We start from the raw sequence: 25,862 nt of genomic DNA, 5'->3' as shown, positions 1-25,862 counted from the left end.
ATATTTCTTTCTTTTAGGGTATAGGCTGGTAATGAAAATCAGCATCTAATAGCAACAATAGAAAATATGCTCAGTATGAGTATGAAGAAGGAGAAAGGAAAGTTTTGATAAGGCATCATGTATACAACTGAACAACAAAATGTAAAAAACTAGAGAGTCTAATCCTATGTTCTCTTGGGAGTAAGCCTCATGAACTCTATAGTAGACATGTTTAAGATTTGGGGTTTTTAAATTTGATTTAATAATTGTATGTCATGCTTCCAACAACCAAGCTGAACTCAAAGTAGCCCAGAACAACAATAAAGTATTAGCAAAGTACAACATCATTTAATACAGAAATATACAGCAAAGATACAAAAAGTACTGTAAATGAATCAAAACAGTATAAATCACAAAATATGAATCTGTCATACTAGTTATATGCCAAGAACACCAATCAACCCTACAGCAAAAAAATAAACAAGCAATCCCCAGGGGCGGACAGGCTTCATCAGTAAGGTCTCGCCCTAGGGCAGAAACAAGTTTTCTGAGTGCAGCCAGCAGACAAAATATTCACCAACCCCACACTGTAACAACTAGAACCTGGTGGGAGAGAGAAGATCTTATAACATCCCACTCCCCTCCCATTTCCCACCCAGGGAGGCAAGATCCATAACAGCAGGCTGGACCATTGAACAACAAGTTTAGAGTTAAGCCTCCGGTCCTCCCCTGCAGGGGCGGTGGACAGATTAAGATGGTCTACCCCCAGAGACTAATTCCTGAATACCCTGGTAGCTGCAGGTCCACCAGGTACTTTTGCAGGCTATCAAGCTGTTAGAATGACACTTTGCAGCTAACAAAGGGTTTGTAAAAGAATGAAGAATCTTTGATGGAAAACATACATGCTTGCTACTCTTACTACTACAATCTTGGTGATGAAGTCTCTCAGAGGATCATTTTGGCATGTAAATTGGTCTCCAAGTGTTGACCATTGTGCCCTTTTGTCCCCGCTGTGGACGAACTGGAACATCCAGCCTGTGTGGCTTTTTGTCTATTGAGAGTTCTGTGTACTGACTTGATCCTTTAAGATCACAAAACAGTAGAAAAAGAATATTGGCTACTGCAAGCCATTAAGTTTGAAATAGACTTGCTAAGTTTCAAAACTCAAAGCAGAACTTTCTGAATCCTGCAAAACTTGATGTCCTCATTGATGTTAATAAAGTATTGAGGGTTATAGCTCACTGAATTAAGCAGTGTCGGCTTATGCAGGAGATAAAAACCTGAACTTGCCTCTTGTGAATTAATTTGTCCCAGCCCACATGTGTTACTATCATTTTTAAATTGTACCAACAATTTGTGACCACACATTTTGTAATTAAAGGCTTGCAATTGACCTTTTTAAAAAAGTAATAATTAATATCCTTTAATCTTTCTATTAATTTTGCAGTGACAATATTCATAAAACCAAGGCTGGGACTAACAAAGGTTAAATAAACCCAAGCAGCCTTTAAAACTAATATCTCCTGTTTGACTACTTTCCCAGCATTGGCTATTCCATTTATATCCTCATGATAAAGAATTTAATCAGTACTTCTTTGTATTGGTTACCTTATTGTGGCCTATAGCTTTTCTTCCTTCTGTTCTGAATCTGTTTTCTGTTGATGTCTAACCTGAGACAGGCTGCTTTGACCCATGTTCTAGATCCGAAATATAGGGAAGGACTTGATGGAAGCAAAGCGCAATAGTAGAAATTATGTGGGGGAGAGTTACATCCAGTTGGGTTTTTCTGCTGATGGAAAGCTAGATAATCCAGTAGATGCTTCAGTCAGTAGAGTGGGAGGAGGTGACGTTTGCAGATTCCCCCTTTCTCTTGCATCCCTCCCCCTTATGCTACCTCCCATCTTGTTCCAAATGTCTCCTGGCTCTCTCAAGCAGATTTTGGGGCACAGAGTACTGCAGAGGGAAAGGGGGATTAACAAACATTGTACTTGTTCTGGTCATGGAAGGCTCCATCCCATCAGGGGAGGGGCACAGTTGAATACAACCCAGAGTTAATACATGGTCCTAAAACACTTCATTATCTCTTTCTCACCTTTCCCCAGTAGCATGCTCTTCAAAATGAACAAATACGCCTCCTTTTCTCGCAGGAGTTTATAATGTCGCTTTGCTGCCATAAACAGCAGCTAGCAAAAACTGTCCCAAATTCTTTTTAAATGTGTCAGCCTGAATTCAGGGATGAATCACAGGTTTGAGTCTCCCTAGGCACAGTTAACTAGATGCTCTGTGCCTGAAGCAATGTGACTCCGTGTAGCTCCCTGTTGTATTAAAGCCGTAATTACATTCTCATTCTTGCTGAGCTCACATCCATAGCAGTTGTGGAACGACTCCAAATCCAAGCTGGAACAACAGATCATGTTGCTATGTTAGCATTGATGAGAGAGTTTATTTTATTGCAGTTGGTTTTATATAAACTGTCCTTACATGTATTACATACATAAGAAACATTTGAGTAAATGACATTTATTTTCCAGACCACTTTTTTGCCTGCTGGTGTTAATTTTTCAGTTAAAAAAAATTATCTAATGACCTGGGAAATCAGGTTAATAGGCATTTTTTAGGTTTACAATTGCACTGGATTCAGTAGAGGACCTCGGCTTCTTTGGAGGTCTCCAGAATAAAACTTTCTGTTGATAGAAGTGCTTCTAAGTAATTTGCTCAGAGACTGCAAAAGGATAAATGCTCCCTAAATCACACTTTACTGTGAAATGTAAATGTTATATTGCACTCAAAAGATGTTCTCTGGAAGTAGAACTTATTTTTTCTGATGAAGCGTGTATGTTTTGCAATGTCTTGGCAAAGAAATGTCACTGTTAAGCAGAGTATTTCAAATTTATACTATGGGGCTTATCTGGATTGCTATAACCTTTAAAAGACAGTCCAGCAGATGCTTAGAAAACAAATGCAGCTCTCCCTGATTGTGTGATAAAATGGCATATTACTTAGTTCATGTCATAATTTGCTATTATGGTGCTTCCTAATATACTACTGAAGTAATTCACCAGTAGTATTAACGGTGTAAGTCTTAAATTCTTGAACCTAAATTCTTAAATGTTTGCATTAGCAGCAGAACTACCTTAAAACAGATCTGTCAGGAAGTGTACTATAACTTGTAAACATGGATGTAGCCAAAGCTAAGCTTTATGGAATACTAATACATTTTTGTTGAATATTTAATGAGTTACCAGCCTTCTTCAGAATGCACAAGATTTACATGTAACTGCTAATATTATCAGGGCTAATATTAAATGCAGGCCACAGCTTCCTCTGATTTGGACCTGTGTTTTTTTTCAGGTCCCATGGTAGCTTCTGTTTAATCTAGTATTTAAGGAGAAGCTGAGCCTCTTTTGCCTTGTCATAGGATACAGCCTATTTTGGGTGGGATTCTTCCAGGAATCTGATGTTGTCAGGCATATGTCAAATATGAATACACGTGCTGGTTTCAATTGCATAACTGTTAACGGAAAATATTGGAACTTCCAGGTCATGCCGCTCCCTTCTCTTTTGCATCAATGGCATTTTACTAGGACAGGTTAGATATATACTGTTGCTTCACCAGCCAAGCCTCTATGCATCAGCAGTCTCAATATTATTCACTCATAGTATAATTCAGAGGTGTAGAGGAATTTCAGATTGGGGGGCTGTGCACCAGGCACTGCTTTGGGGTGTGTGCTTTTCTAGATGCAGCTGCTGCTTCAAACATTCTAGCCGCTCTGAAATTTGGAAAGTTGCAAGCATAGTCCTTGGATCCGAACCTGGCGAACCTGGCTGTAGGGAAAGGGCTGTATAATATTCCTTCTGATTGAAAAGTGTTCTGTCAAGCTGGCAGCAGGAATTTCAGAAATTGACCAGGCATCCAAAGAGCTTAAATGTTTATGAACTTTATATTGTTTAATTGAATTGTTTTTCCTTTATGGATTGAGTTGAATTTCTTTTAATTGAGAAAATTTTTGTAGTATTTTTATTGCTAAATAATGTTTTTGTTTTTTATAATATTGCATTTGATATGTTAGGTGCTTTGGGCTTCCTTTTGAGAAGGAAAAGCAAGGTATAAACACTGAAGTGTAGAAGAGCTGTAAAGTTGCTTAAGAAGTTAGGAAATTTCCTATTCTATTGGAATGTTAGAATAGTAGAGTTGACATAAGATCTGGAAATTTGTCCTTTTAGAGTAAAGTTGCAGCACAACACAAGCTTTTATACATTTGGAGCATTTTTAAGTGCTATGTGTAACTGGATGACTTGCATCCCAAGAGGTCCTGATGAATTCAGTAGTTCAAGGGCATCTGTTAACAAGCCATTCCTGAGCCTGAAATGTAGACAGTTTAGCCTTACTCATGTTTCATATCTTTTCATGCTTATATGTTTTTTATGAGAATGCATTCCTCCTCTCAAAATGAGAGAGGGAGATCTTGCGTAGTTAGTATAAGTAGTTCATCATGCTTTGCTCTGCTTACTTGCATTCAGTTCATTAACTTTTACGGCTAAAGTAGTTGGATTTAAGCAGATTTAGACCCATCAAAATCAACTGACTTAGCTGGATCTAGATCATACTGCTTCGTCTTCGGTGGTTTGTGGATAAACCAATAGTAAATAAAGATACTGTAGTACAGAACCCTCTTAAGGATGAAAATACATGTTACATTAAGAGCATGTTGGAGCAGCCCAATGGTCCATCTAGTCCATCATGCTATTATATATACATACCATATATATAATTTCCAGCTCTACAGTATTCTTTTTGAGGTGAGGCAACCAGACTGCATAATAATTGCAATAAATGCATAGTGATTGCATTTAATGTGACTGGGTTTTAAACAATAGCAACACTGCCAGGACAGGGGCAAGATTGGGACTGCTGCAGGAGGAAAGAAAGCTTAACCCTTACATTCACACACTTTCCCATTTAAGCTGCTGTTTGTCACTTGAGGGAGATTGCCATTGGAGCCAGTGTAACTTGGAGGATGTTTGGACTTTAATTGGGCAAGAGCAAAGGGTTAAACCTCTCCCTCAGCCCGCCATTGTCCTGATTGGTTCTTCTGCAGTTAAGGGCCAGACCAAAGCCTTGCTGCCTGAGGAGAACATGGCAGCAGTATCCACTGCACCTGAGGACAGCAAGCTAGCTTAAGGGAGTGTGGACATGTGGGTGCACACAGCCATGTCCTCAAACACCCCTCTGCATCTGCCACCTAAGGTGGCATCCTCACCCTGCCTAAAGGTACGGCTGGCCCTGACTTATGTTAGTTTAAAAACTGAGCCATGTTAAATTCAGTAATGCGTTTCATGTAACATGTAGTTTTGCCCCGTTTTCAGCTTTTTGAACACTGCATTAGGCATTAGATCTGAGCAGCTTTCCTGAGAACAAAGTATGTGGCACAGGCTGAGTAATGGAAGCTAATACTATCCAGAACTTGAGTGCTGGCATGGAACACTATTTGGCCATGCTCGGATGTTCAAAACCAAGATATGCATGAGCTTCAGACACCCACATGCAGCCATTTTGTTTCTCCCTTCATGTGAGTGAATAAACACACAAGTCAGGAAGCTACAGTTAACCATACCTTCCTGTTAGCTATGAACAAGCCAGGATATGGAAGCCAACTTTGAAACCATGTTCCATATTCTGGCTTGTTTGGAATACACTCACTATAGCTCCTGGTTTGGGTGGAACAGAGAAGCTATGGTTAACTGTCTGTTTTTGGCTGGTTCATGCAAGAGTACAAGATTCAGTGAACAAAGGGAGGAGCAGGTGGCTTCATGTGGGTGTCTGAACTGTCTGCACGGTTTGGATCATCAGCCGAGATTTGGTCATTCAAACAAGTCCATTGTGTGACTGGACAAAAAACCTGTTGCGTTTGAATGAAAGATGTCACCTGCCTTTCTGGGATTTGGAAGCTTTGCTGCACTTGTCTGTTAAGTACATGTTTATACAAAACTAGAATTTTGTGTTTGAATCTGTTAACACCAGTTTTTTGTCTTTTCAGGGAAAGTTAGGTGGCAAGACTTTGACCAGGAAGCTTATGTTGGAGTTACTATGGTCAAAGCTGGTCAAGACCCATATGCCCGTAATAAGTTCAATCAAGTAGAAAGTGATAAACTGCAAATGGACAGAAGTGTACCAGATACTAGACATGATCAGTAAGTACCAAATTTGCTGTTTGAATAGGTTTCTTATAGCGTATAGTCCATAAGCTGAATCAAATAATTAATACAGAACAGCTCAGCTGCAGCTGTCAAAATTTCAGACTTGGCTATCACATGAATGCTTGTGCCCTGTCAATATACTTCCATCCTATAATTCACTATTGAGTTACATTTATTCATAGGATGAGATCCAGTGTAGTATGAGTGTGTGTCTGTTTGCTTCTCCTTTCTCTGTCGGGTGGATCTACAGTTGGCTAATGAATCATACTCAGAGTATTTATCAGTGGTTCCTTCTCAAACTGGGGGGAGGTAGTGAGCGAGGTACCGCAGGACTTAGTCCAGGGCCCAGTGCTCTTCAACATTTGTATTAATGACTTGGATAAGGAGGTGCAGGGAATGCTTACCACATTTGCAGATGATAAAAAATTGGGTGGGGTAGCTAATACCCTGGAGGACAGAAACAAAATTCAAAGTGATCTTCATAGGCTGGAGCATTGGGCTGAAAACAACAGAATGGAATTTAATAAGGATCAGTTCAAAGTTCTACACGTAGGAAAAAGAAACCAAATACATAGTTATAAGATGGGGGATACTTGGCTCAGCAACACTACATGCAAGAAGGATCTTGGGATTGTTGTTGACCACAAGCTGAAAATGAGCCAACAGTGCAGTGTAGCTGCAAAAAAGGCAAATGCTATTTTAGGCTGCATCAATAGAATTAGTTTCCATATATTGTACAGTACTAGTTCCCCTCTATTTGGCACTGGTTTGGCCTCATCTTGAATACTGTACTGTGTCAAGTTCTGGACACTGCACTTTAAGAAGGATACAGATAAACCTGAACAGGTTAAGAGGAGGGCAATAAGGATGGTAAGAGGACTGGAAACAAAGCCCTATGAGGAGAGACAAAGAACTGGGCATGTTTAGCCTTCAGAAGAGAAGACTGAGGGGAGATACGATAGCACTCTCCAAGTACTTGAAGGCTGTCACACTGAGGAGGGCCAGACTCTCTTCTCAATCATCCCAGAACGCAGGTCACGGAATAATGGGCTCCAATTACAGGAAGCCTGATTTTGACTGAACATCAGAAAAAAAATCTTAACTGTTAGAGCAGTACGACAATATAACCAATTACTTAGGGAGATGGTGGGCTCTCCAACACTGGCGGCATTCAGGAGGCAGCTGGACAGCCACCTGTTGGATATTCTTTGAGTTGGATTCCTGCATTGAGCAAGGGATTGGACTCTATGGCCTTATAGGGCCCTTCCAGCTCTACTATTCTATGATTCTGTGCTCCCCTGCCATGTGTTTAGAAGAGGTCCAGTAATGTTTGAAGTGTCTACCTGCTCTGATTAATTCTAGAGTGGAATAAACAAAGGATTAACAAGGCATTTCAGTCCTATTGCCAGTGAGACTTTTAAGCTGCTTAATTTTATATGGGCCCTTTATAAATATTTGTGGGTATAATTCACTTTAGAAGACCTAGATTCAACTTATGCTATTAAAGATGATCAAATGAATCATATTAGACAGAATATTCTACTAATATTGGTATGATTAGACTTAAACATAACTGGTGCACTGCAAAGCTCTTAAACTGCAACTATTTTGTGATTATAGTTAGTATAATAATCTGTTTTAATGAGGTGCCATAGTGCAGGTGACTTGCAGCCTAACTTACATGTGGTCAAGGAGTAACAGCTATATAGGATGAGCTCCCCCTTGGCAGGGTCTTGAACTTTGCGTCTGCCTTGGCAAAATGCCAGCCCTCAAAGAAATGATAAAAGTTAGTGTAGCACAGATCCCAAGTGGGCAAAGATGATGCAAGAGTTTTGAATGGTAACAAAAGTTGGTATGCTATCCATGGTGCCAGGATCAGAAGCAGACCTTGCACCTGTGAAAGGGAGTGCTTCAAAAACACGTCTTGTGATATAAGGATAACATTGCTAGAGACCTATATGATAAATGGTACTCCCCACCATGTACCCAAATGCCAGCAATGCTCAGAATGCCACACACAAACACACACAAAACACCTGGCCACACAGAATAGCCCCAGACCTCCCCAAAATTGTGCCCTGGTGTAAACCAAATCTTTCGAATCTTTGCCAACTTTTTGGTGGTGATTTTAGCATATGGCATAACTTTATTTAATACAATGCCAATTATTCTTCAAACATTCTGCTATTGTTAGATAGAAGATCCTAGAATATGGAAGCATGTTGTAAATCTTTTAATAGAGATCTTTGCTAGATGGCACCGCTAAACATAAGAGGTCTAACATTTGAAACTTTGTCGTTCTGTGAAGGTGTCAGCGGAAGCAGTGGCGGATTGATTTGCCAGCTACGAGTGTAGTAATCACCTTTCACAATGAGGCACGATCAGCTTTGCTTCGAACAGTTGTCAGGTATTCCTGATAATCATTTTTTCACTTACATAGAACCACTTTACTGTGGCGCTATATGAATTTAACTAATATTAAATGAATTTATTGGGTCCTTTTTTTTCCAGTGTTCTCAAAAAAAGTCCATCACATCTTATCAAGGAAATCATATTGGTAGATGACTACAGTAATGATTGTGAGTACTGACACAGGATTAAGTGATTAAAATAATGCATTAAAAGATTTGTTGATTTTCTAGTGGATTTCTCTCCTTTGGTTGGGGTTGGCACATATTTATCAAAGTCTTACCTTGCTTGTAGCTTTCAAAGCTAGCACTTGCTTTCTGATGTCATGAATGAAATTGATTGATTGATTGTGATCCAGACTGTTAAGGCACTTGAACTGAGTGTCTCTTCCATCATTCTAAGTAGTATTCAGCTGAAATTCTCACCCATATCTGAAGATAGTGGTCCTGTAAAGCAGCGGCTCCATAGCGCCAAAACCTGATAGTTGTAGGTGTTTGGCAAAAGACAAAAACATTTCACATGTTTTTCTTGAGCCAAGATGAACAAGTGATTAACCAATGATCCCTTTTTCGCCAGCTGAGGATGGTGCTCTCCTTGGTAAAATTGAGAAAGTGCGGACACTTCGAAATGATCGTCGGGAAGGTGAGCATTTTGTTTAGTACTGGAAAAATTACAGAGACTGAAATCAAGGCAGAATTACTGTTGTTAACAACAGGAACAGTATTCACTTGCTGAAGGTACTGTGTGTGAAAGAAATGAAATACAATGAATTGCACAAAAGAGGCAGCTATTTAATCGATAGCCTTTATTATTCTGTCATCTGGCTCACTTTGTAAATGCTCTCTTTTCATAGTACTAGAGGCCTGGAGCCCCTCCTAAATGAACTGCTTCCTGAGCATAGAAGCTTTAGAAGTTAGACATGGAAAGTTGTGGGTCTTATTGTTTTCTTATACTGCCGTCAGTTGGAATGCTTATCTGTTGTTCAGCTGAACTACATCGTAGGTGCTTTTTATGAAAAACTACTGATTAGATTAGAAGTAGTTAGAATCCCTGGTATCCTAGGTATCTGCAAAAGATTGTAAAGCACAAGCAGTTTATTCAAAAATGTATGAATTACGCTTGTATTTTCTCCTTAAAATGGTAGTAGATGATTATTAAATCTTGCTTTGTTTGTGCTGTAACAAGTATTGTTGGAAGAGAGAAGGTTTCTGACTTTTAATACTAACAGGAATAATACCTTCAGTATTATTCCAGCATTAAGGAAAGCTTCAGAGTTTAATTCATTCTCTGTGGATGAATAGACCATGTTTGCTGTCCTGGGCTCCTTTGGGAGGAAGGGCAGGATATAAAAATTAATTAATTACAGTAGTTATAAAGTGTGAAATTTAATCGTCTGCAAAATTCCTGTAACCATGCAGCATATACTTGAGGTAGCAGTGGAACTATTGAAGGTGTTTATAGTTCATAGTCAATAGTTATGTAAAAATGACATAGTTGTATTTGCATAAACTTCTGTTTTGAAACTTGAATAAATTCTTCATTCAGTGACATAATCCTAGTCTCTTTTATTACATGGAGCTTAAAGATAGTTTCTACCCTGAAGAACTTAAGCGTTTTGTTTTGTTTTGAAGTATGAAATTGTATAGATTGCTCACAAAGTAGCTTTAGGAAAGTGTATGGTATACTTTAGGTAAAGAAGTAATAACCTTTCAGTATTGATCACACCTGTATGGAGTTTTGAGTTGAAAAAATGCACAGGGTTTTTTTAGACATGCATAGGATTGTAAGATATTAAAACAGAAAAAGTATGTGATCATTTCATTTCAAGCCAGCTAAAAATATACCAAAAAAAAAAAACCTAGTGTGCAAACATATAGAGTTACAAAGTCATTAACCTATCATTCAGAGCAGGATATGACAATGGCTGGCCACTACCTTAAAATAAATAAATATTGCAAATATAAAAGGAAAAACAGGGAACATAATCAACTAACATTAACAATAAAAGTATTCCAGCATTCTGAGAAGTGTATAGCTCAATATAGGCAGCCCATATTGGTATCCAAATGAGATTGACTGTTGTAAGCTATATGTTCAAACATAGAAAGGGCAGTAAGATTTTCAGACCACTTGCGGTAGATGGTGTGAAGGCACTGTAGTGCTAGACTCTCATAAGAATGACAATAGCTGCTAAAGTTAAGGAGACAGTTTTCAGTACATATAGTTAATCATTGGTCTGACAGGGCAGAGAGACCCCTTCTTGATCAAGCAGTAATTGTATGTGTGTCTGCTTTACTTTTGGTATCTGGCTGGGCCACTGAAAACAGGTAAATAAAGTGTCAAGCTTGCGCTCCTACCCAGGCTGAGGGAAGCGCTGGCTCGCCCCTGCAGCAGGGAGGGGGAGCGCTTGCATTTGAACCCAACAATAGCATCTCCAAAAGCAGTATCAAACAAAAGTTCAGGGGGTCTGACTGTGAACAAAAGGAGGGTCCCCCAATGGAGAAATGAAACCAAAACTGCTGGTGAGGGAAAGAGTTGGGAAAGTCAGTAGGTAGTACTTCCAGGAGAGTGGTTTCAAAGGGATATGTTGTCAGTGTAATGCACAAGTAACTTTAAATGACAGAAAAGGTAAATTCTATCAATTTTTAATCAAGTTTTTGTTCGGTGCCATCCCCCTTCCTGAAACATGATAGTTGGTTTGACCTAGAGTGCCTGGTGGTCTGTTAATGCTGTGTTGTTACTGACCCTTGATACCTTCCCTGTATAGTTGTTGTAATCTTGTACTTTAAAATACCACATTGAAAATACTTTAAAATGAAGTTAGTTTTAAAAAAAATCTCCTTGGATTTGTTTAAACTGTGGGCTCTATATAATGTGAATAGCTCATTAGTAGTGTTGTTCCCAAAGGGGTTAATAAGGTTAAGGTTTTGAATATCTCAACATAAATTCTTCTAAAGTGTTCCTTCTATTCTCAAGTTTTATAGCAGAGACAATCTGCTTAACACATAAGAATTAGAGGTAGAAGGTAATGAGGATTGCACTAGCATGTGTGATTACACCCAGTTACTGCATCGTGGAAGTTGATAGTCTTTTCAGTCTTAATATGAAGTGATACACATATGAGTAGCTCATTAGATGAACAAAGCACAAGAAGTTGTAGAAAGAAATACACAAATTACAAATGCACACTGTAATGTGTAACTTCTGTGTAATGCTTGCAAAGCTGTCACAGACTCTGAATGAATGTAAAAATGGAAATAAAGTGTGAGATGCCAAGGCTTATGTGCTTGTTTAAAGTTTTCTCCCTTCCCCTCATCTACAGCAGCCTAAGTTAGTAGCTCCTAGGAAAGTAGCAAAGGGGAGCATTTCACTTCAGGTTAATTTAAAACTGAGCTCAGGAAATAAGCTATTTTCCGCAAGCAAACTAATAGTTCTATTAATTCAGAGCTCAGTTGGAGCTTTGTTGTGCTCCTATTGACATTATTGGGAGTTCAGCATTATTTGAAACCCTGATACCTCCAGCCCCCTTACTATGGCAACTGTAGCTTCTCCTTCAGCAGCAGTGCTAAGGACATGGGAGAAGGGAGGTCTGCTCCTTCTTTCATGATGCTTGATATTTAAATTGCTGCTTCAGCAACTTCCCAGGCACCAAGAATGCTAGGAAAACTACATTTTATAGCATCCTTAGAGCCTTGGAACTTCCTGCAACAGCATTCTAGCTTCCAGGCACCATGATGTGAGGAGGAGAGACCTCCTTTATGTCGCTGCAGCCTGGTGATACGCATGGAGGGTGGGGTAGGGCGGAGTGAGGACATTGGCCCTGTTTGGCATACTGGCGCAGTCTACAAGCGCACCATATTCATGTTTCACACCAAACAATTATAAGTTCCAGCAACATTACAGGAAAGCGTAGTGTGATTATATTACTTGAGATATATTTATTAGCATTTGATCCAAATAGTCGTCTAACCCAGTATCTTGCCTCCCAACAATAGCCAATGCTATATGCTGCAGAGGATATAAGTAGCAGGATGATAGGCAATCTTGTTTTGTCTGTGACACTAAACTTATTAAAGGGTGAGCTAACAAGCAATTGGCTAATGTGTGCTCTTGACTTTCAGGTTTGATGCGGTCTCGTGTCCGAGGGGCAGATGCAGCACAGGCTAAAGTACTGACATTCTTGGATAGTCATTGTGAATGCAACGAACACTGGCTGGAACCTCTTCTAGAGAGAGTAGCTGAGGTTTGTTAAGAGAAGCATAGATTACTGATCTGTAAGCTTTGTTTTTCTCTGGTGCTTAAAAGAATTTGTAATGGTGGTATTCAATCCTCATCTAATTTCAAAAAGTTCTTCCAAAATTCCCAGTTTGCTAACTAGAATACCAACTTGATGTGAAGAATTGTAAATTCCTGGTTATATTGATAGTATTTTTATTGTTGTATTGTGAAGGGCAGTCTGTAAATTAATCAAATAAATGAATGAAATGAAATTTATGAAATCATTCAGAAGGATTATCAATACCTTGGCACAGTCATTAACCAAAATGGAGACAATGGTCAAGAAATTAGAAGAAGGCTAGGACTGGGGAGGGCAGCTATGAGAGAACTAGAAAAGGTCCCCAAATGCAAAAATGTTTCACTGAATGCTAAAATCAGGATCATTCAGACCGTGGTATTCACGATCTCTATGGACATGAAAGATGGACAGTAAAAAAGTGGGTAAGAGAAAAACCAACTCATTTGAGATGTGTTGGAGGAGAGCTTTGTGGATACCATGGACTGTGAAAAAGACAAAAAATTGGGTGTCAGAACAGATTAAACCAGAACTATCACTAGAAGCTAAAATGATGAACCTGAGGTTATCCTACTTTGGACACATAATGAGAAGACAAGATTCATTAAAAAAGACAATAATGGTGGGAAAAACAGAAGGGAGTAGAAAAAGAGGAAGGCCAAACAAGAGATGGATTGATTCCATCAAGGAAGCCACAGACCTGAACTTGCAAGATCTGAACAGGGTGGTTCATGACAGATGCTCTTGGAGGTAGCTGATTCATAGGGTCGCCATAAGTCGTAGTCGACTTCAAGGCACATAACAACAACATATAGATCAAAATGAAGTTACACTTGGATATGCATATCAAAATAGATAAGATAACGATTAGGAAATTGTGGAAAGGGCAACCATAATGATCAAGGTCTTGGAGCTTCTCAACAAGAATAGGTAGCTAATTTTCATAAATTCATGCTATGCATTGTTGTGAAGCTGATTGCTTTAACTACAAGCATGTTTTGTCACTTCTGTTTTGGAGTTTCTTTTAACTCCAGGAAATTTCTATGTAATATTCAGCTATTGTCACAGACAATTTAGAAATGGTTTACTTAAACTGACAGTGATGCTGGCAAAGGATAAACTTGTTAGACAATAAAATAAAAGTCACAGTAGTAAGCCTGATCTTCTTGTAATCACCATTCTCCCTGTTTCCAGTCTTCAGAGAAAAGTGATATTACTTATGTAGCCACAAAGGCACCACTCATGCATAAGAGGGAGGTTTTGGCAGACTCGGGGGAACCCCGAGGTAAGCACAAGTACAAAACATCTTCATCAAAAAGCAGAAGGGGGTAACCACCTCCACAGACACACACACACACACAGAGAGAGAGAGAGAGAGAGAGAGAGAGAGAGAGAGAGAGAGAGAGAGAGAGAGAGAGAAGTGCACATGTGAATGGAGGAAGGAATAGGGAATAAACATGGAGGTGAGGGTGGGCGACACTGCCTGCCCACAGCAAGTGCTGCATTTTGACCAGTAAGGTCAAATGGCTGTGCTGGTTCTTGGCTATGTGTGCGAGGAGGGGAGGAAGGAAGAGAACAGAAGACTGAAATGGAAAGGACAGGCAGAGATATGGGGTAGAGAGGCAAGTGAGGAAAAGTGACAAGAAGGAAATGGAAGAAGAGGGCAATGGAGCAAAGAAGAAAAAAGAGCAGGCAAGAAATGGAAGCCAAAGCTAGAAATGGAGGGGCAGAAGGGGAAAGAGAAGCTAGAGCTAGAAGCGAACAGTTGTGTGGGGCATCCTTTAACACCTTCTTGCTTTTTCTTGCCTGTCTTAAATGGACAGGAGTAAGTCCTCACTCTTTGTCACAGTGTTCCCTGTGTCCCACAGCTTGCTGGGGATTCCTCTTGGTTGCCTTCTAATCTTCCTGGCAGATGTCTGCTTGAGGAACAGCTGTAGGGGCCCAGAAATAATGTCAAGCCCCTCCTCTTTCCACTTTCCAGAGCACACCCAAACAAGTTGGACTGCCCCTTTCCTCATCCCCTGACCCATTTTATTCAGTGTTGTCTCCCTCTGTGAGGAAACTTTCAAATCCCTGTTTAGCCACAAGGCTCACTTGATGATCCTTAAACAGCTGATTTATTTAGTCTATCTCCATTAGATGCATTTTGAGATTAAACACTCTGTATCCGATACGAATTTATCTACTACTTTTTCTACAGTCTAAATCAGTAGTCCACTTTCTTTTTTAAGCATGGCAATTTAATATTAGTATAGTGCTGGTAGTGCTCATAGCGTCTCCATTGGATATTATAATTTGATGACTTCAATAGCAGGAGCTATAGAGTTCAGCTCTGAGACAATTTCAGGTCTGAGCCTGTAGAAATTATTACTTCTTGACATGTGAATAGTGCCTTCAAGATCCAGGTCTACTTTTCGCAGCAACTAAAATAGTATGATACTGTATAAATCAAGTATAGGGGGTTGAAGAAATAAGAAAAACATAGATAGAGGGATATTTTTCCTGCAAATACATTTGAAGGGGAAACATAACAAGAAAAGTAAAATGCCTTTGCATGGATTTTGTGACACTTCACATGCATAGCAAAAAGTTCAACAACCTTCTCTGAATATTTTACACTGATATCCCTCTCCCCCCCCCCAATATTTATTTTAGGACAGGACCAGAGTTGTGTCTCCTATAATTGATGTAATTAATATGGACAACTTCCAGTATGTGGGAGCATCAGCTGATTTAAAAGGCGGTATGTACCTGTACCATATAGAATCATTCCACAGCTTCTAAATGTGAATGCTTCAGAACACCTGAACACACAATTGTTTTGATATTCCTGTCTCAAACTGCTGAAATCCTAAGCAACAGAGTGCTCTAGTTGAATCAGGGCTTTTGTGGCATAGTTCAAAATGAATGCCTTTTAAGCTAATAACAAAGCTGTTTTAAAATGAAAAAACCCTGTCTGAATTGGAAATTCATATAGAAATGGAAGATCTCTTATAATAACTAAACAAAAATGTAAGGCATTACTTAAGCACTAAGAGAACAAAAATGTTCAGGGATTGTTAAGTATTGTGGCTGTCTCAAATTTAAGTCCATATATCTCAGAGTACCACTTAAAGAAACAGTGTATGCTGCAAGGTTCACCCGAATCGCTTTTACTGTGGTAACTCCTTTTATATTTGTATGAACAACATTTCTGAGAATTTTATAGCTGTAAGTAGCTTTAAGAAATTTTTGTAGAAAGTCTTTAAGAACAGCAGTAATCTGCAGCAAAATGTTCAGTGCTCCTGTAAGCCGGAAACAGGAATCTTATTACGGATCAGGCTTTGCAAGGGGTGGGGTGGATTTCAAGAGAGGGAAAGGGGAATAGGACATACTTTCTTTTTTATTTTCCCGTATCCTTAAGACCTTCCTTTGCTGTCTCCTATAGTGGTAGAGGGCTGAGGTTTGGGCCTGCCAGGTCTGAACCTGACCATTTTATAGTACGTAGATTGTGAGAGTAACTGATTCTGGAGAGTGGTTAAAAAAAAGGTATATTTTTTCTTATTTCTGAAACAACCCTGTGTTGTTCAAGGAGCTGGTGACTAGCAAGTAATAATGATAAACACCATCCGACCATCCAGGAGCAGAATTAGAGGCAGTAGCTCACCAAAGCTGTGAACCTGATCCTTAAGGAGAAATGCACTCCATCAAGAACAGGACAAAATCAATTAAAGGATCAATTTAACTGTCTACCATCAATTGTCCACCTACTGGGATAATTGGTTCAAGTAGGTTTTGTTGATGGGCTCTCGTTGGGTCCATATCAGGTGTTTAGGAGGAGTCTTAGTAAGGAAGAACATGGGTGATGCCACCCCAATTTTAGTGATCATGGGCAGAGGAAGGTATAGCCATGGGGAGGTGGTAAACTACCATAGAAGACGAGGGCAAAGCTATCTGTGCCTTGTTCCTCGCTCCCACTCCTCTCATGGATGGGTTCCTCATTGCTCATCTGCTGTGCCCGCTGGCCTGTGTGTGCTGTTGTTTAACACCAGATTGGTACACAATAAGACCACACTCATCAATGATTTGATCATGGATGAAGTTGCCGATTTGGTGTGCATTACCAAGACCTGGGTGGGTGAGCTGGGAGGATCTAACCCAGTTTTGCCCACCTGGATAGTCGGTGCAACACTAGCACATGCTTCAGGGACCGGGGGAGGAGTTGCTGCAGTCTACAGAACTTCCATCTCTGTCACCAGGAAACCACTCTGTCTTGGAGCTGGTTGTGAGGGCCTGCACCTGGTGTTGAGCCAAGGAGACAGTAAACTAGGGTTGCTGCTGGCGTACCATCCACCCGGCTGCCCAGCAGATGCTCTGACTGTGCTGGTGGAGGCGGTCTTGGCTGTGGTATTGGAGGAGCCCAGAACGATAGGCCTGGGTGATTTCAGTGTCTATGCTGAGGCTGCCTCTAGTGTTCTGGCTTGGGACTTCATGGCGTCCATGACGACCATGGGGCCGTCTCAAGTTGTCACCAGCCTGACGCATAGGGCAGAGCACTCTCTCAACTTGGTTTTTGCTCCAGATGGAGGAAGGGGTGGTCTGGAGATAGGGGGGTGGATGTCACCCCATTGTCATGGTCAGACCTCTTTCTGGTGAAGTTTAGACTTATGGCTCTGATCCTCCCCTGCAGGAGTGATGGACAGATTAAGATGGTCCACCCCCAGAGACTAATGGAATCCACTGGATTCCTGAATGCCCTGGGGGAGTTCCTAGTAGACAGAGCAGGTGACCCTGTTGAAGCCCTTGTCATGCTGTGGAACAGAGAGGCACGTCAGGCTATTGACACAGTTGCCCTTGAGGGCCCTCTCTGGCATTGCGGAGCCCAGTTTGCACCCTGGTACATCAGTGAGCCAAGGACAATGAAACAGGTTGGACAACGGCTAGAGTGCAAATGATGAAAGACGTTCTGTGAGGCTGATTGGGCACGAGTAAAACATAACCTCGCCTACTGTGTGGAGATGAGGGTGATGAAGAAGGCCCACTTCTCTGCCACCATTGCATCCTCAAGTAGCCGTCAGATAGAGCTTTTCCGTATTCTCAGGTGTTTGTTGACATCAACTCCAGGCAATGGAGTTTTAGACCCTTCGGAGGCCCGCTGTGAATTGTTTGCAAGGCACTTTGAGGGTAAAGTTGCTTGCCTCCGTAGCAGTCTTGATGCCCCATCTACATCTACTGTAGTCTCCAATGAGGTGTCCAGTGCAATGTTTGCTGCAACTTCGTGGGAATAGTTTCAGTTGACGCGGCCTGATGACGTGGACAAGGTGCTTGCGATGATGCAGCCAGCAACGTATCTTCTCGACCCTTGCCCTTCTTGGCTTATTAAAGCTTGCAGAGGGGGGTTGACCGAGTAGATCCAGGGTGTGATCAGTGCATCTTTGCAGGAGGGAGTGGTTCCAGCCTCTCTGAAAGAGGTGGTGATTCCACTGCTCGTGAAGAAGCCCATCCTGGACCCATTGGTTTGTGACAACTACTGCCTGGTCGCAAATACCCCCTTCTTAGGGAAGGTGATGGAGAGGGTTGCGGCACAGCAATTGCAAGTACTCTTGAATGAAACAGATTATCTTAACCCATTCCAGTCTGGATTCAGGCCTGGTTATGGGACTGAATAGGCCTTGGTCGCCCTGATGGATGATGATTTTTGGGAGAAGGACAGGGGGAGTGTGACCCTGTTATTCTTACTTGATCTTTCAACGGCTTTTGATACCATTGACCATGGTATCCTTCTGGACTGACTTGGTGAGATGGGTATTGGATGCACTGTTTTACAGTGGTTCTGATCCTATCGCCAGAGTTGTTTTCAGAGAATAGCATTGGGCAATTGTGTTTCAGCCCCCTGGTGCCGCAGGGCGCCATCTTGTCCCCCATGCTGTTTAACATCTATATGAAGCCCTTGGGAGCAGTCATCAGTAGATTTGGGGTGAGATGTCAGCAGTACACTGACAATACCCAGCTCTATTTCTCCGTAATATCTGAATCAGAAGAGGCCGTTCAAGCCTTAGACCGCTGCCTGGACTTTGTGGTGGGCTGGTTGAGGGCAATAAACTGAGTCTGAATCCTAGCAAGATGAAGACGCTGTGGGTTAGTGGTTCCCAAGTTCAGATAATTGGTCAGTTGTCTGCTTTGGATGGGGTCGTACTCCCTCTGAAAGAGCAGGTCCATAGTCTGGAGATGCTCCTGGATCCATCTTTGTCGCTAGAGGCCCAGGTGACCTCCGTGACTAGGAGTGCCTTTCAACAGCTTCAGATGGTAAGACAGATATGGCCATTTGTGGACAGGGATAGCCTGACCACTGTTGTCCATGCACTGGTAACCTCCAGATTGGATTACTGTAATGCGCTCTATATGGGGCTACTCTTCGGTTGGTCCAGAAGCTGCAGCCGATGCAAAATGCAGCCACGTGACTGCTCACTGGAGCAAGTTATCACCAACATATCACTCCTCTACTTTTGCACTGGCTACCTATTAGCTACTAGGCTAAGTGCAAGGTTCTAGTTTTGGTGTATAAAGCTCTATACAGGTTGGGACCAGGATACCTGAAAGACCGTCTTACCCCTTATATACCCAATTGATCACTGTGCTCTGCAGGTGAGGGCTTCCTGCAGATACCATTTTAACAGGAGGTCCGTTCCACACAACATAGGAAGTGGACCTTTAGTGTGGCAGCACCTACCCTTTGGAATTCCCTCCCCTTAAATATTAGACAGGCACCATCTCTGTTATCTTTTTGGCGCCTAGTGAAGGCCTTCCTCTTTCAACAAGCCTTTTAAGTTGAGACCTTATCGCAGTCTGCATCTGTGTTGGAATTGCTTTTTAAAATATTTTTAAACTTCCTTTTTAAAATGTTTTAAGTTTTTTAAAAAAAGTTTTTAAAAATGTTTTATTGTAATATGTTTTAATGGTTGCTGTGTTTTAATATATTTTGAAGTCTGTTTTCATGAAGTTTTAAAGTGTTTTTAGTGCTTTTGTTTGCCGCCCTGGGCTCCTACTGGGAGAAGGAGTGGGATATAAATCAAATAAATAAATTCCTCATTCCTGTCTGGACTAGGTGTGTTAGTATTCTCCAGGCAATTACTGACCACAAACATCTGTTTGTCTACTACTTCACTTGGATTAGATGAAAAGGAGAAATAAAAGTTGACTGCTGTCAGCATAATGACATCTCATTTCAAACCTCTGGATGACTTCCCCAGCAGGTTTGTGCAGATAGAACCTTGGGGCACCTTATATAATACCCAGCCCGCTTGCAGTGGCTGGCTCTATGTTTCTGAGCTCGATTCAAGGTGCTGGTTTTAACCTATAAAGCCTTACACAGCTTAGGACCACAATACCTGATGGAACGCCTCTCCTGACATGAACCCACCCGTACACTACGCTCAACATCAAAGGCCCTCCTCCAGGTGCCTACTTGGAGGGAAGCTGGGAGTCTGGCAACAAGGGAGAGGGCCTTCTCAGTGGTGACCCCCAAATTATGGAATGATCTGCTTGACGAGGTGTGTCCGGCGCCAACATTGTTATCTTTTCAGTGCCAGGTCAAGACTTTCCTCTTCTCCTAGGCATTTTAGCATGTGTTTTTACATTGTTTTTAAAAAAAATTAAATTGTGTTTTTAAATTGTTTTTTGTGTTTTTAAATTTGTATGTTTGTTTTTAATGTTTTTAATTGCTGTAAACCGTCCAGAGAGCTTTGGCTATGGGGCGGTATATAAATGTAATACATACATACATACATACATACATACATACATACATACTGCTGGGCGGGAGCAGAAGTCTCTCAAACACCATCTTCTAAAGTGCCTCTGCCTGATAGAAACAAAACCACTACAATGTGATGTTCCCTGACAGGCAGTGATACCATGGCTCTGTCGGCTAATCTTGCATGTTGCCTAAACTCTTAGATGTGAAGGAACAGCGGCCCTTGTTGTGTGAATCAGATGTAAGTTAAGGAAATATAAGAAATGAAAACTGTGCGGGACCAATTCTTGAATTTAAGGGTTACACTTTTTTACAAGCTGCATCTGAAATACTTCGCTTTTTGTCTTGTGTAAAGTATAGTAAATTTGGAAAACCAAGATTACAAAATAAAAAATTTGTACTGTTTGATTCCTCCATTTGAATCTTACAAAGGGAAAAATCTGGGACAGGGCACTGTTCTTAAGATGTATAGCAGCAAAGATTATGAAGGCAAGTTCACATGTGCATTTGCTTTGCATAATCACCACTTACTTTTCCTGGATACCCTATTACATACAGAAAAGTAATGTGTGATTCAATAGTGTGTATTTGCTTCATGGTGTGAATCAATAGTGTGCGGTTGCTTCATGGATCCTTGATGGCTTCTGTGATGACAGCAGTACCCTTTTAAGTTGGTGTGACCATTGGAATCCCTAGTGTGCATATCTGAGAACTGCCGGCTCACATGTTACCTTTCTCCACATATTTCCATTCATGATCACATTTGGGATTAAAAGTAGATATGAATTGGTTGTATGAGGAGAAGCTGAAATCCATTCATGTTTTGTAGTTTTAGATAACCATTCCATTTTCATTGGTGATCACTTGTGGCCGAGTAAGAATGTCTTTCAAGATAAGGTCTTTAACAGTGGGTCCATAAGTGACTGTGGAGGCCCATTCTGGATCCACACAGCCTCCCACAGTGAGGACATAGGTTTCCAGATGGAAGATGGTCGCGATGAGGATTTGTTTGACGTGCCTTCTGCTTAGCTCGTTTGTCCCGTTCGCCCTGTATTTGTGCTTCTTCAAAGTCCACAGCACCTTTGATAATAGCCGACCTCCATTTGGGATGTTTATGGGCCAAGACTTCCCAGTTGTCGATGTTCATGTTACATTTTTTAGATTCGCTTTAAAACAGGTGATGATGACTTAAACCAACATCTTTACTGTACTCTATGTTTGAACTGTACAAATTATCTGATGCATTAATGTTGGATTACTTTCTTTAATCCTACTGAGCACTTCAGGATATCTGTTGCTGTTTCTAATTTGTGTTCCAGAAGAGCCCCCTAATGTTTATTCTAGTGTATACCACTTTTGGTTCAATAATGACTGTGAAACATTTGCCTTTGTCCTCATATTTGGATTAAATATATTTTATGCCATGAAATACATAGTTTGCTATTTTCAAAGGCATTTTAGTGATTGCAGCACGTTGCCCACTTCATATTGCAGTATAAAAGTAGTATACAAAATGCTTTTGAGATGAAAAATCGAAGTACAATGCAACTAAGTCAAGGTTGTATCTTAATTGATATATTGCTTCCAATAGCATACAGATCTGCTAAGCAAAGGAGGGATTATAAGAACAATGCTTGTGTGCACATGCAGAAGAAATAGTAGAGACTTAATTTTGTTCTCCTGTCATATTGATTAAAGCCTATTTGTATACACACATCCTTGTGATGTAACTTTGCCACTGAACTTCATTTTCAGTTGAAATTCAGTAAATTATTCTGACACTTCTAACCAATTTCCCTTGCCCTTTTGTGTAATCTAGCAAGACAAACACAACTGAGTCCCTTAGCCTTAGGGGGGGAAATGGCTCCTTGAACAGCATCTCAAGTTATAGAGAGCATAAAAATGCTTCTGGGCAGTGTTGGGTAATGCATATTTCAAAAGGATGCTGCTTTTGTCTTCTGGGAAAAATAAAATTATTCTTCATTGAAGGAAACTTTGCAAATTCATCATCACATACATTTTTGGGAGTCAAACATCTGACATAAATCATAGAATGATTATAAATGACACTGTTTTGGCACATGGAGAACATAACTTACTACAACCATTTGGGATAACAAGTATATCTGTCATCTATTACACTATATTGTGCTTTCCTCCCAGGAGATCAAGGTCATGAATATGGTTCTTTTCCTCCCCCACCCTTATCTTCACTAAAGCCTTTTGAAATAGGTTAGGTTGAAAGAGAGTGACTGGCCCAAGGTCAACCGGTGCACTTCGTGCCTGGGGATTTGAAGTTGGATTTTCACAATCCTAGTCCTACACTGTAACCTTGACACCACTGGCTGTCTTTAGGAAAACTTTTCTGTTGCAGCAGTGCAGATCATACTTCTGGGATCTATGTTAAGCATTTCTCTGGTAAAACATAGTGCTATATGAACCTACAAACACTGCAACACACTATAGTGGTTATTCTACAATAGTAGTTTCAACTGTCTAAAAAGATTGTCTGTACCATAACCACAGCCTGAGGCAGGCTTTCAAGATGGGCTTGACCTCTCTATAAATACTAAAAAGAAGCACCATACCATAGACTATAGGCCTGTGTAGCTGAGCGCTTCAGTTTGGGAGTTCTGGAATGCCGTTCTTGGGATAAATTCACTTTAACTGCTTTCCTCTGCAAGTTTGTCTTTGGCTCTATGCGCATGCAGAGAGTCGACTTTGGGGCACTTTGGTATATTCAAAATTCATCTGTGTATCTTTGAACCAGATGTGCATTCCAGAGAGCATATATCTGTTGAATGCCTATCACAGGGATGAGGAACCTGTGGCCGTGTCTCCCATCATCCCTGAGCATTGTCTCTTCTGGTTAGGGCTAATGGGAGTTGAGAGTCCAACAACAACTGGATGCCCGTACATTTTAAGAGACGTGTTCTTGCTAAAATGCTAAGGGTACAATCAAGTAATCTGACCTTGTCTTTGAAAAAATGAATATAAATATGAACTACTTGTAGAAGTTTTAGGAAATGATGACACGAGGTTCTTTCTGCTAGTTGCTGAAGAGGCTTAGCATGTAAGCAGGAAGATATTTTTATGTCACCTTTCTGCCAAAATACTTAAAGCAGTTTAAAATAATGCTTTATGATGTAAAAGACGTGGTATGAAATAAAAAGAAATGGGAAGGGAGGAAGAAAATAAAGATAAACCTAAGTATGGATTTTTTTATATGAAGTTATATAATAATCAGGTGCAATGGTTGCTGTTAGAGACTGTTGTGGGAGAGAGAGTATTTGTCCTAGCTGAGCTGATAGAGAGGGCCTTGTTGTGTCTCTGTCAGATGCAGCCAGGTAGAGGCTGTTGTTAGAGGGAAGGAGCTAAAATGGCAATTTTTGGGAGTGCAGGTGAGAAGAGATACTGGGCAGGGAAGGCAAGAAACATAAAACACGTCCTGTCCTTGAGGTTTCAGTGATATTTCCTGTTCATTTATTGCCGGTACCCAACACCTACACAAGGAATCATCTTTTGTCTTCCTCCTTGCATAAAATGAGTTAAACAGTTATAAAAACTCATTTAATAAAATATACAGATTTCATATAGATCTTCATATCCAAATAAATCTGTGCTACATATGTGCAATTGGGTTTTCTTGGCATAGGATTTGGGTTGTCATTGTGCAGTGTACCACCTGTCCTGATCACATAAACCTGTTCACTGGTAGGAACTGTGAAATGGAAGCAAATATAGGGTTACCATACCTTGTCCATGTTGGAAGAAAAATCTTTCTTAGCATTGATAACATCCAGAGAAACAATGGAGCTACCCTCACATCTCTAGCTACACTTAGTACCTGAAATTAAACTATAATAGCAAAGGGTAACACAAGTTTTATAAGTGTGCAGTCTAATCACATTTGTTGAGAATTTCTGCTAATGGTTCACTCTGCACTTTGGAAGAGGGAATTTTAGTCAAAGAGTAAGATGTATATGTAATCTGCTGTGCTCTATTGTGATTCTTTCTCTCTTACCTCCACCCTGTCTCTTAGGCTTTGATTGGAATTTGGTATTCAAGTGGGATTACATGACACCTGAGCAAAGAAGAGCACGGCAAGGGAACCCAGTTGCCCCCATAAAGTATGTTCCTGCCACCACCCTTCCCCTCAAGAAACAATGTTGCTGTTCTTAGTGCAAGTTTGAGTTACCATCTCCCAGGTTATCGTTGGCAGACTGTTGGTGTATTACCTTGCACATTGTGAAACTAAATGCAGGGGAAACGTTCAAATTAAGTGTTGGCTTAATTTGATAATATTGCAGGCTGGTACTTGAAGTCAGAGATTGCTAACTTGTATCCTTGTGTTAAATAGAAACTTGCTGTGGTAGTAACTCTAATTGTTACCATTATCGTATTTTTTATCATATGAGACTGATAATTGCAAAACATAAAAGGTATTACATTACGTGTAAGGTGAAGCTGAGCCACCTACAAAAAGGAAAACATAGTGCTTGCACAGTTTGTGAGGAATTTAATCCTGTTATATGAACCTTAGTGATTGGAATGCTTTTCTAGTGTGCACAACATACCAGGAAAAGTAGTACAGCAAACTCCCTAATCAGTGGTGTTTCACTAAAGTGGATAGAGAACTACTTTAATTCACTTTAATTTGCTGCTAACTATAATAATAGCTAACTATCAGAATGTAATAGCTATTTATCAGGAATAATGGCTAACTATTGGAACATAAAGTGAGCACACAAATTATTATTGTGTACAGTTTGATTTTTATTGCTACTGAACTTTTAAACCAAAGGTGGCTGACCTGTGGAGCATTTCTGGCCTTCCAGTGGTGGCTCACAGAGCCCTCCTCAAATTTTGGCGGCAGTGGCATTTGTTTGTGTTTTTTTAAAAATGGCAGTGCTCCATTCCTTATTTATCTTATTTATTTATTTAAAATATTTCTATCCCGCCCTTCTACCCTATAATAGGGCACTCAGGGCGGCTTACAAAAATAAAATCAAACATTCCTTGTGTTTCATTGATTTTTTTGTGGCTCTTGAGATGGATATGCAGCATCCTTCCCTTCCCTTCCTTTTCCATTGTCAGCAGCTTCCCCTCCCCAGAAGGGAGTAGCAAACTCTGAAGCAAACAAAATCTAACATAGGCTAAGGTGGGATGATCTGATGACTAGTATGGTGGGAATCAACTTCCTCCTTCCCACCGCTCGCAGAGAGGAAGAGTAGATGCAAGTATGGAATG

The 25,862-nt window shown here is 40.5% G+C and overlaps 1 protein-coding gene across 1 annotated transcript in view; it reads left to right on the top strand.

Annotated features, from left to right (window-relative positions):
• GALNT2 (polypeptide N-acetylgalactosaminyltransferase 2) overlaps window positions 1-25,862 on the top strand; it is an 81,350-nt gene that overhangs the window by 36,428 nt on the left and 19,060 nt on the right. The window contains exons 3-9 of the mRNA XM_061624475.1: window positions 6,018-6,171; window positions 8,486-8,584; window positions 8,689-8,756; window positions 9,163-9,228; window positions 12,708-12,829; window positions 15,536-15,623; window positions 24,655-24,742. Coding sequence (XP_061480459.1) covers window positions 6,018-6,171; window positions 8,486-8,584; window positions 8,689-8,756; window positions 9,163-9,228; window positions 12,708-12,829; window positions 15,536-15,623; window positions 24,655-24,742 — 685 coding nt within the window. The remainder of the gene's footprint in view (window positions 1-6,017; window positions 6,172-8,485; window positions 8,585-8,688; window positions 8,757-9,162; window positions 9,229-12,707; window positions 12,830-15,535; window positions 15,624-24,654; window positions 24,743-25,862) is intronic.

This window comes from Rhineura floridana, chromosome 4, assembly GCF_030035675.1.
Source record: "Rhineura floridana isolate rRhiFlo1 chromosome 4, rRhiFlo1.hap2, whole genome shotgun sequence".
NCBI classification, from domain to species: domain Eukaryota; kingdom Metazoa; phylum Chordata; class Lepidosauria; order Squamata; family Rhineuridae; genus Rhineura; species Rhineura floridana.
This window is presented reverse-complemented; position numbering and strand designations above follow the sequence as displayed.